The sequence below is a fragment of the Gasterosteus aculeatus genome, chromosome 1, assembly GCF_964276395.1.
Source record: "Gasterosteus aculeatus chromosome 1, fGasAcu3.hap1.1, whole genome shotgun sequence".
Classification (NCBI taxonomy): domain Eukaryota; kingdom Metazoa; phylum Chordata; class Actinopteri; order Perciformes; family Gasterosteidae; genus Gasterosteus; species Gasterosteus aculeatus.
The window spans coordinates 10,616,675-10,628,670 of NC_135688.1; the positions used below are offsets into that span (position 1 = coordinate 10,616,675).

The following is an 11,996-nucleotide window of genomic DNA, read 5'->3' on the forward strand; positions in this document are numbered from 1 at the left end:
TTAACCCGCACTACTAACAGGAACATATTTTACCTTTTTACTCCATTGCATTTATTTGACACAAAGGAACACTGCATTTTGAATGGATCTGCTTATCTGCAGGACTATACTGAGAACTGACCCATTATACCACAAAGTATCTGGGACGTTAAAATGCTCTTATGTGTATTAATTATTGATGAAAGAATAATAAAATAATACTCTAATAATGTAGGCTAACATTGTGAAAAGAGCCGTTTTTACCAAATCCAGGACTTTCACATGTAATGGACTCACAACACTCTGGGAGCAATGGGAGGAAAAAGGTAAACATTCAATGGGAATAGTCTAAACAATGAGAAACCATATGGAAATCAAGTCGATAGACAAACCTCGGCAAGTTCATTAGTATACGTCTTATCGGAAAAACAGTCATATGATGGCATTTCCTGGCTTGATTGCAGTTTTAAATTGGCATAACTATGTTCTGCACACTTTTGCTTTACTGGACCTCTCATACTGTGTAAAGCAATTTCAAACATTCTGAAGCACCGTGGCCTTTTCACAATTTTCACAATCAGCTCACCTAAAACAGATACCTAAAACCTAAAACAGAAAAATATTCATGCACAAGTCCAACGAGTTCAATAAAGGTCAAGAATTAAAAAGCGTGAGACAGGTAGCTCATAATATGTTGTTTTGTTTATGTAATCCCTTGACAATTTTGAAAGGAATTGCATTGGTCAAATCATTAGAGGAGACAGCCCACCAAGCTTCCGCAGTCTAAAAACTGTGAAAATAATATTACAATGTAAACTTTTATAACAGAAAACAGGCCCAGAAGCTGAAATATGGACACAGAATAATAACAAATAAACAATTGTATATTAGAGCACCTTCATTATTATGTGATTATCTGTGTGCCCTAAATCATATACCTAAAAAAAAGTTTATTTGAGCTCCTAACTACTGTAGCCGAAACATGTAAATCACCCACATTCTTTTCCCAAATGTGACAAAATAACAATTTGTTCTACAAAGAAATAAAAATAATACAACAAAGAAACATTGATTAACAGAATAGATTAGACAATAGGTATTGGCTTTTCAAAATGGATGAACCTTGTTAGTGTTTCAGCACATGATTGATACATGTAAACTATTCTTTTGGATAAATTAACAACATTTCTTCAGGATGAATATATCAAACCAAAAACTATTCAGCATATCTTTTAACATTGTAAAAAAAAAAATGTTGTTAAAGCAATATATCACCACACTTGACATAAAGTAGCGGTCAGTTTGAGCACTGTGTGATTGGCTACATCATGTTTATCCAAGAGGATAATGTATTGCATTTCATACCAGGGCAAGTATGAAATTTGAGTGTATATGGGAGTTTTGGAAAGATAGAAATACATACTATATCAACATTCACCTCCATAGAGAAAATAGCAAAGCTCTTGTTTACACATTAGCCTTACTACAGTATAACAGTATGCAGTTTCTCTGTTTTATAACAGCTAAATATTTCTCTTGTATTCTTTTATGTAAACTTTTTTTTAAAGCAAATTCCAGGAAAGCCAAGGCAAAGATGTCACATGGGAGAATGAGTCTCATATGTTGTGTGGTGATCTGGGGCACAATTGGAGTACAATTTCAGAGCAAGGGGCCTCTGAACATTGTTCATCACACTTAAAGATGTAGCAAGAAATTTATATTGAAGCATTATGAAATCACAGAGTGATTACTCGGCTCTCACAGCTTCAGTTGCTGGGAATTCACTGTGTTATTGGCAGCCTTTCAGAATCAAACGTCTCGGTGAGACAAGCGAGTGTGTTCATTTGTGTAGCGCCTCAGCAACAGCAATGTGCAACCTTCTGCCATTGAACGTGAAACGGCCTCGCCATCATTCTATAAGTAGCACCACGATAAGCCTGTATACATGAGAACTATTGGATATGTTTTATGCTTATTCTGACAACATAGGCTCATCACATTTGCATTTGGAGATAAACCAAAAGGCTCTTCGACATCTGTACAAACACAGTCCTTATTCAACATTTAAAAAATGAGGTCTGCCCATTGTCTGAACACCGAGAGCCACGTTTAAACCATCCGTTTGGTCATTGTTTTAAAATAAACATTTTTATTCATGCAAAATAAAGCCTCTTATCCAGCAAACGTAATCACAATAGTTGTTCATCTCAATAAGACAAAATAGTTGTTTGAGTACATGAATGGAGCAACATGATAATGTTCTTATCCTTTAAAAATAGGATTCACTCAGCAAATAACAATTTTATCGAGTGCTATTTTTATATTGGGCAGAAATGAATACTTAATCAAACAGTTAGGTCATTATGTTTTATCCTGAACACTTTTAATATCTTTAATGACATTCAACCACACAATTTTTTCCCCCTTATTTTGCATCTGCCAAGGGCCAAGTGGCATCCAGGTGTCAGTAACTTTGGGACAGACCTCACAGACAAAAACAAACACAAAAAGGCTTTACCAGAACCTTCTTACATCGTAGTTATAAACATACATTTAATGTAACTTGGATAGTGCTTATAAAACATAAATACACCTTGATAGAGGCAATGACATCGTGCTTCATGGGACAGGGCGGTACTTTAAATCTATTATAGTTTTTTTGTGCTCTTTTAGAAAAATATCTATTTTAAAACTAAACCTCAGTAAGATTTATCTTGTTCTTCATTGACAAAAATATTCCATTTAGATCTGCAGACATTCATATTTTACAATCATTGTACGTACACTTATATATAGATGTTACCTGTATATATGTGCATATAGATTTATAGTTAAATTTTTTTTGTAGTGCACAACATGCCCCCAAAGTTGCCAAATGAAAATACAACGAAATAATAAACGATAGTCACGATGCAACTTATAGTAACAGTAATGAGAAAATCACAAAACAAGAAATGGCAACAATACAAATGAAAGCAGAGGTCAATGCAAAATAATCACACGCACAAACAAACATAAACATTAAAATATACAACTATTCTCACTCAAACATACTGAAAACAAATTGTACAAATTCACAGGCAAAGAAAAGGACGCTCACTCCACCACACGGGTCCTCCCCTTTTGTTTACAGCTCTCGCTTTGCGCTTGCTCGCCACAACAACCTCAATAAAAAAAGAAATAAATGGGCCAGGGGCCACAGAGTGGACGCACTCACAATAAACGCACCCCCACCTGGTCTCCGCTGAGGGAACAGGGGAGGTACAGACACCACTGAGCCCAAATGTTTAGAGGTTGTCTCATGTAATCTCTATGAAAAGGTCCGTGCTCCAAATAAAGGCATCGGTTCACATCTGATTGGTTCTGAGGAAAACACAGAGCTGGAGTGCTGCAACAAAACATCCATCTTCAGTTCAGAGACTTGAAAGCGATGGTATCAATATACGCATCTAGGCCCCGGATGATGAGGCTCTGTGACACTGAAGGTTTCCATGCAGTTGGCAAAAGAAAACTTTTTTTTTCTACATAAAACACTTTTTTTTCTCCAAAAATGGATGTGGATACGATGGGGAGTCATCCATCACCTCTCTATTTGAGTCCATCCAGCTTGGGTGCTCTTTCCTATCTCCCTACCCGCAAAACCTCTATCATCCTCACTTTTAACCGGCCCTCACAACACAAGACGTGTCTAATTTTCATTATGTGGACTCCTGACCATGGCTCAGCAGAAGACGGTGGCATCCGCCTTGCATTTTGCCTACATCAATTATGTGCGTAAGTGTAGCCGCTGTTCACTAAGGATCCGGTTTGAGCAATGCGCTCCAAGAAAAGGGTCTTCCTTATGGCGGCTGTGTCCACGTCCTCGTATGAGAGGGTGCAAAAGGGCGTGTTAGTTGGGGCTGCCATTCACTCATGTTCCCAAGGGCTGGAGGGGGTCTTCGGGCTCTCAGGGGTCAAAGACTTCAGAGAGAAGGAGAAACACAGGGACAGAATAGGAGAAACAGATGGGCAGAGATGGGTCGCATGGCAGTTTGGCAGATTAATACAAAAGTTAAAAAAAGTGTGAGAATAAAGCAGAAGATTCTCAGATACTCAGATCCCCGACTTGCCAAGTCCAAGCAGCAAAATGAAGAAGCAGAGGGAAGTCGAGCAGATGAAAGGTTAGAGATGAGCAAGGAATTGGCAGATGTTCTCCCAAAAGAAAAGACCTGAACAAAGTGTCCTTAGTGCTAATTTCTGTCTTGCACAAATACATTCAGCGAGCCAAAGATGAGAGAAAAGGATGGAAAAGGATGAGAGCCTGAGCACTGGAAAATTCAACCGACAGAGGGAACGCGGTTGGGGCACTGGTGCTTGTTGGAGTGTAAAGTTGGCTTGTGGTCTCTTTCTCAATGTATTGTTAAGTTGAAGATTGAGAATATTCATTTGGAATTCATCTTTTAACTCAGAGCACTCAAGATTTGCAACTTGGACATGATTTTGTAACTCAGTTTTTTTTTCTCACTTATCTTGTAAAAGTTGCAGGTATTCTGTTAATACAGAACAAGGAATGGTTAATATATTGTTGTCAAAGGTCAGAGCTAATGTAACTATTTGTATGGCTCTTGATTGGAATGCATGAATCTGCAAACTTTAACCCAATCTGAAAAAAACAGATCGTTTCTCTTCTCCCAATCTGTGAGACTGATCGGTACTCTGCACATACTCGCCCAGGCCTCTACCTCCAATGACCCTAATGCATGTGCTCGTTGATATGTGTGTGCGTGTGTCTATCGGTCAGTCAGAGCGCTAGCAGCGAAGGCGAGTTCAGGGAATCAGAGGACTGCTCGCTACTGCTGTTCCGCTGGTTGGCACTGACCCCGCAGGCTCCCTCTGGGTAGGTGAACACAAATGAAGATGTGTATGAGGCGTTGTAGCTGCCAATGGCCGCATCGTCACGGTTAACACCACCACCACCACTGTCGCTGGCCATGTGGCACGACCCGCCTGGCGCCGGCTCACTTGAGCCATAGAAAGAACTAGAAAACTCTACCTCCTGCATTATCCCTGGCTGAGGTTGCTGCTGGACTGGCTGCTGAACCAGAGGCTGGGAGTGTGTGGAGGCCGGATGGGCTGAATAGGCAGGAGGCAGATAGAAAGAGTCTTCCTTCACAGACAAGCCCACAATGGAGACAGCAGGTGGTAAGGTCTGGACAGGGAGCTGCGCTGAGCTGTGCTGAGATGGCTCCTGGTAGGCGATCTTGCAGGTTGGCTGATGGGCCACCAGGACAAACTCCAGACGCTCCTTCTCCTTCTGCAGCTCAGAGATCTCAGCCTCCAGCTCTGCCTTCTCCTCCTCCAGTACGTCCGTTTCCTGTTGGCAAATACAGGATGAACTCAACAGTGTGCAACGGTGGTGCATGGAGTAGAGAGGGTATGCCAGGAACCCTGCCTGCTCCATATCTCATGTTGCTAAAAATGCAATGTAAGCCGCTTTGGATAAAGGCCTGAGCTAAATGAGGAGCGGTGGAACAAGAGACAGGTGGCTGAATGGGTGGAGGAATGAAGAGGATGTGCAACAGAACAAGAGAAAGAAACTACTGCTAACTACAGTCTTCTTGAGGACCAATGTCTCCACCACAGCTTAACCCCATGACCATAAACCATAAGCTCTTTTATACACACATCTATTAACACACTCTGAAATGCTATGGGAGGTACTGAAAGTATGTGGGTATGATCATCACTCATTCTGCTATCACGAGGGAAAGCTCACCGACTGAAGCCTGTCTGTGAGTTCTCGTCGTCGGTTTCTACATTTGGCGGCAGCCAACTTGTTTCTCTCTCTCCGAACACGCCTCTTCTCCTCCTCCTCTGGTGTAAGCTGGGACGAAGAGGAACAAGATGAAACGGATTAGGATAAAAGTGTTTTTTGTGTTCTTGAAAATGTATTTGTATTGTCCATGATGCAGTGAAGGGGGCGAACCCGAGACAATTTGAAAAATAGTAACTCTTATCCACATCCCTAACAGACTCCTACATATTCCCATCCTTATTTCCTTGTTTATTTGTTTTGTGCGTGATTAAAATTGCCAATAGAAGACGGTGAGGTGTCCATATTTCATTAAGTACCCATGCCCCTAAACATATTGGTGCACCCCACTGCTTAACAGCGAAGTACACAGTAGTTGGATCTGATAGTTTTGGCGCCCACGTAAACAATACACCTTCACTGCATGTGTAAGAAAGCAAACAAACAAAACCGTGCAAGCACACACACTTACTAACACACCAACATCCCCCTCGTCACTCACAGACTCGTCTCGTGTACGGCGAGTGCGGGTTCTGGAGTGGCGGATCGGGCCCGGGGCGGGGCCTGGATTTTCTGAACTTGGGGAGGTGAATGTAGACCCTGAGGAGTAACTGGGGCCTGGCATGTCGTATGGGTCGATCAACGACATTGACTGGGCCATGGTCGTCGTCCCAGTGGACCCACTCTGCCCAGAGGCCTGGGAGGCGACGAGGGTCGGCTGTACCATCCACTGCAGATCCTGACTGGTGGTGATGGCGGTAACGGTGGGCACAAAGGAACCGGGCATCTCTGCGCCGACACTGGCCCCTGGCCCGCTTCCCACGATGCTCAATCCGGCTCCCGCTGACACACACTCCTTAACAAAAAGACATGATTTAACGTTCCTGGTCAGTCACCAGACACACAAAGAAATGCAAATGTTTCTGTCATATTCATTAAGACCTATTGTAGCCATCACGTTAACCTCATGGACATCAAGAGTCAATTCTTTTTCAAATGGACTGCATTGTTATTCCAATTAAGGTCATGTTTTGAATAGTAACTAATAATTTCTAATAATTAAAAAAAGAAATATATACATATATTAAATATAATATAGTATTTATATATATTATTAGAATTCATTAGTCATATTCATAGCAATAGGGTTTAACTTGTGAGTGTATGCACATGGCTCATGTAGTCTATAAAAACGCCTTTTCCAGAAACACCAATGATCATATCATATGATTTTAAAAATTGTGGAAAAAGGGGCATCCCACCATCTACGAATTAGAAACCCTGGCAACATGATAGCGTGAAATTGGCCTATACAACGATGGGGGGGCAGTTCTGAATATGCTGTTGCTGTGTGTTCTGGTTTTAATATAGAGCCGAGGAGGGCAGTATTGAGCAACATCACTAGTCTTATAAAAGTGTGAAATACACACGGACTGCCTCGACCAATCGTCTCGTCTCTATACACGCGAAGTCTCCGCCTCCTGCTTCCTCCGCCCCCGTCACACCCCCGGTGTTCCCCTTGGCAACGCGACGTAGCTCTCCAAAATAGACAGAGCACGTACGTCACGGCGAGGCCAGCGAGGGGAGAGCGGAGCCCGTGGAAGGAGAGGCGCGGGGAGGGGGCGGGGCTTCGGCGCGTACGTAGGAGAGTTCCAGCGGCCTGTCATCCGTTCTGCGGCGCGCCGCGCGCGGAGCACGTTGTCACCGACGGAAGGTTGCTGCCGAGGTTACTGCAAGCAACAGGTAGCGCTGCATTTATATTTAATCGGAGGCCGTACGTAGCGGACTATGGAGCCATCAGAACAGGTCCATTTGTAGGACCACACGCCGGCCATTTGTTTAAACATGCATTCCCATTCATTCTCATGGTCGTTTAATAAACAGTCTGAAACATACCTGCGGAGCACTTGTGGTCGGCGGGCTTCCGAAGGAGTCCACGGAGGAAAAGTACTGGGACTCTATGGATGGAGAGGAGCTTCCACGGGAACCGCTGTCTAGGTCGCCGGGGAATCCTTGGTACATCTCCCCGGAGGGACCGAGAGGGAATGTGACACCTTCAGCAAGCAGAGAAAGCGCGAGGTCACCTGCAACGACATGGCATGTGCACAACACCAAACTAATTAGTCTACATCGTTTTGTTTTAAAGAGTTTGTTATATGACAGGAACACAAGTTGGAATATCCAACCAGCGAGGCTAATTCATTGGTCGTTGAGTAATACTGCTATAAAATCAAGTCTTCTGGCCGGATGGCGTGTTACGGTATTTTGCAAAAGCGATGTCAAAAGGTAAATATGTCATAAAGCAGCCTGATGTTTCTTAACTACTTTTAAACCGCGTTGCTTTAACTTACCGTTGCTGATGTTTTTACAATTCCCCGATGAGATGCTCTTGGTGTCTTTCCAAAAAAGTTGCATGAAGAAGCTTAATCCAGTTCCCCTTGTCGAGGGGGGAAAGCGTCCCAAATGAATCTATTTTCCGAAGTGCTCTCGTTTTACTGTGAATCCGCGGCGCGCTGTCCTTTATTCCGTCTTCAACTGTGCGATTATTAGGCTTATGTCCATAAAGTCCACTCGAGGAATGCCAGAGGACGTTAGATGGGACGCTGCACAGTAGCAGACCTTTTCTCTTATGAATGAATCCATCCTCCCCGAGAATAACCAAGGCATTTTCTAGCTTTTAAATCCCGCCTCGGAGATCCGCTGACGTACATGCCCATATTTGTACTTTGGTGTTGTGTTTGGTATCCTTGGTGACGTTGAGGGAATCCCTCTCCCACTGAAACGGATCAGAAGCTCGCCTCGCCGACGGGTAATAATAGACGTTGTTTTTTAAAATAATATCACAGGAACGAGGTATTTTCTCACCGTCTGACCTTCTGAGAGGAAACTTTAAGAAACTTCGGATAGATAAATATGGAAATAATCTATTTTGTTAGAAGAGATCCTCTGCGGGTTGCCCTGTAACGCCTTTCTTTTATCCCCCTCTTTGTTTGAATACGCGTCTATCTTTGGGTTGGGACGTCAATCGATGTACTTATATTCCTATTGTATACACGCCTTTGGGGATTGTACTGTTGTGTTCATGTGAATAATAGGCACGTATATGAACTTCACGGTGATGCACAGAGGACATGGTTGGTCTGAACTAGTCTACATGGCTTGCGTAAACACCATAAAACAAGTATGCACAGGGCTTATTGCAACAGTGAAAACGCCAAGTTACCTATATGCGGAATCCCTGCGGGCATGCGAGGGAAATCCTCCTCTAAAGTTTCTCAGGACACGCCTTCGTGAGACTTTCGGAATACTCCCTAAACCTGAAGACAGGGGCGGTGCCAAGTAGACTAATGGATTTAACGACCGTTCAAACGAAGCCCGGTCTTTACACGGATTAAGATAATTATGTATTTCAAGACAGTGAGCAACAGCAGCCTCATTCAATCCACTAAAGAAAAAGCAGCGCAATTCTGTCACGGACAGTGGGCAGCATGTGACAGCAAACACCACCCGGCCGAGTAGAGATGATTCATTATACCAGCCTATAAGAACACCAGTGGGAATGTGGCAATTATGAATGAAGAAAAAAAAAGAAGAAAAAAAACTAAAATACAACCTACATTTCGGGTTGTGATGTCAAATAAATGTCACGGGGCGCGGGCATTCGCGGATGTCAGGGCTGAGCAGCGACAGCCGATGCGTGAAAAGACGTGAGCGACCAGGGAAGAGCTGGTGGTAACACGTTATTAGTCAGCGCTCCAAAAACGTCAGAGACAGGATCCACGGAGGAAGTGGTGTCCCCTCCGCGCCGCCGATGGAGCGGGATGACTAACTACGTCGGTGTGAGTCGCTCCGCGATGGGGGAGGGAGGGGGGACGACTATTCAGCTGAATCGCTGATCACGCAGGCAACCGGCCCACATTCAGAACTGGCCTACTGATTAATGCAGCTTTGGTATGCGGATACTTGTGCGAACATACAAGCAAAACGCATTAAAAAAACTGCCGCTAGGCTTTTACAACGTACGAATAATAACGAAAGCAAGTGACGGGGGCCACGTGTCTTCCACGGCTCTGCTGCGTGTGTGTAGCGTTCCGTCGCCTTGGATACGCCGTCGCCTCTGACGCAACGACGTATAAATGTGGACTTTTTGTTATGCTGCCTAACAACCGGTTTCCGTGGAAACCGGCTCTGAGTGACAGACGGCACACAATATGGCTTCCGGGTTCGGCAGCAGACGTGAGGACGTTACCGCGGCAGTTGTTGTTGTTTTATCGCAGTTTAATCGTCACGGGCTGTTGTTTTTTTTAGCTTTGTAAAGTCAAGCCATTCGGAGGAAAGTTATTTTGAGGCTTTTAGCGTTTGCTAAACTCGTACGGTAAAACTCGTACCGTGTCCACGTTGCTGCCTGTAAAATGCAAATTGTTCGCACGCTTAGCAACGCCATACACACTGAAATGTTGTGGAGGAATGGCAGGAATTTATGTTAATGCTTAACATAATATAATGTTAATTATATATATAATTAATATCAATGCAAATGCTTTATGCAGATATTTTGTCAGCCATTTCATGTTGTACTCAAATCAATTCTATTTACCTATTTTAATAGAGGTACTCCTCTCATTACTGCTGCTTATCTCTGATTAACAGCAGAACAGCATAAACATGAAGATACTTCCAAACACATTATCAGCTAAAAGTACTGTGGAAAAGCTGACAAAGTTTGACGTTGTATGTAAAATAGAGAAAGTGAATCACTGGTACGGCTTATTGTGGTCACCCCAGGTTAAATCACTGTACTAGTCACGAGTCTAGACCAGACTCAGAGAGTTTGACTGAGATTTGCAATCCTCTCTCAACTCTTCTGTCCCATGAGAGTTTGTTTACCTAACGTTACACGTTACGTTGGTCTAGACTCCGGGCCAAGCCAGGTCAAAAATAGACCCAGTGTTGTCTAATGCCCTGATGGGCTTTGTTTTGCTGTCTCTTAGCGTATTTTCGGGAAGCACTGACTTGCACTGGGCTCATGAGGCCGGCCCCTGTTCCCTTCTGGAAGGCGGACCGTGTCTTCCTGCTCAAAATATTTGTTACCAGGCAACGGTTAGGCCTGTCCCACTTCGGAGTGGTGTTGTTTACACCCCTTCTGGCTCCGTGTCCCAACAACATTGCATAAGTCTCACACAGGCTTTCCCCACCTCACTGAGAGAAATTCGACCGGGGATTTCTGTCCAGCCAATCACAAGCCACCATTCCACAGCTTTTTCCTCATACCACGGCTTTTTCCCTCAGACACGCAACGGTTTTCTGTCCTCTTTGTCTGCAGTATTTCCCTCAGAGCTCTTCCCAGCCGCTCGGAGCAACAAAACCGAAACTGAGGCTACTTTGAGAAGCCCTAAAGCTTGTTGTTACATGATCTGGCAGGTGGTAGTTCAGATCTGCCATATAACCGTTTAATAACAGATGTATTCTTGTCTAAATCCAGTAATTCTTTCATGGCGAAGTTGAAGGCCTTGCTGGACGGCTATGTAAACACGGCCTGTGCACACTGCATTAACCGTAATGCTTGAGTTTAAATTAAAAAGTGGAGCTTCAATTTGATTAGTATTTTTCAGTTCAGATTGAACCGTAAACTCCTGAACTTGGGACATCCTTTTTTTACACTTCAACAAAACTGCATGTCCCCTTTTTCGGTAAGTTTGATGTACAAGTCAGTCGATTTTTTATTAATTTTGCGATCAAAGTCGTGAGAAAGACTTTCCTATAGAAGATGAACAGAAACATTTGATGCCTAACATCTACTTCACCCGTAATTAGATCCCTGGAATCCGAGAATATAACGTTTCATAAGAACTTTTTGTTTGAAGTCACAGGTTGTGTTTTTTTTTTTTGTTCTTCAGTTTTAATATGGCCACATCATTTCAGTTGTCGTCTTTTGATACGTAGGTGCACTGGTCCAAGTTCCTCTTGGATGTTTAAACTCCTCACCCTTTACCGAGGGATGACTCATTTCATATATCCAACTTTATTAATCTGGGACACTTGCTGGGAATACGTTTTGTTTTTCAAAAGAGACTTTAGAAGAAGGAACTTGCATAAGACAACCAGCATGAAAAGCATCTCACGACCCGTAGAGTTAATAGAACAATTACAAGAGTCTTATAAAAGAGAAGCCTGGGGGCAGTTTGCATACATAGTTTGCATATACGTACATAGTATCTCATATCAG

At 43.2% G+C, this 11,996-nt stretch overlaps 1 protein-coding gene across 6 annotated transcripts; it reads right to left on the bottom strand.

Annotated features, from left to right (window-relative positions):
- Positions 1–661: 661 nt before the first annotated feature.
- Positions 662–8,424, bottom strand: fosb (FBJ murine osteosarcoma viral oncogene homolog B). Of its 6 annotated transcripts, none has more exons than XM_040195854.2 (6): positions 8,122–8,424; positions 7,667–7,854; positions 6,243–6,626; positions 5,735–5,842; positions 5,012–5,332; positions 662–4,851 (listed from the first exon to the last, which is right to left on the bottom strand). In XM_040195854.2, the coding sequence occupies exons 1-6, from the start codon at positions 8,183–8,185 to the stop codon at positions 4,786–4,788; spliced, it is 1,131 nt and encodes a 376-aa protein (XP_040051788.2). In that variant the 5' UTR covers positions 8,186–8,424; the 3' UTR covers positions 662–4,785. The 6 variants fall into 6 exon arrangements, with proteins under 6 accessions (XP_040051788.2, XP_040051539.2, XP_077954430.1 ...); XM_078098304.1 differs by having other exon boundaries at positions 2,101–4,851; positions 6,273–6,626; XM_078098303.1 differs by having other exon boundaries at positions 2,101–4,851; positions 7,667–7,824; positions 8,122–8,420.
- Between the last annotated feature and the right edge of the window lie 3,572 nt (positions 8,425–11,996).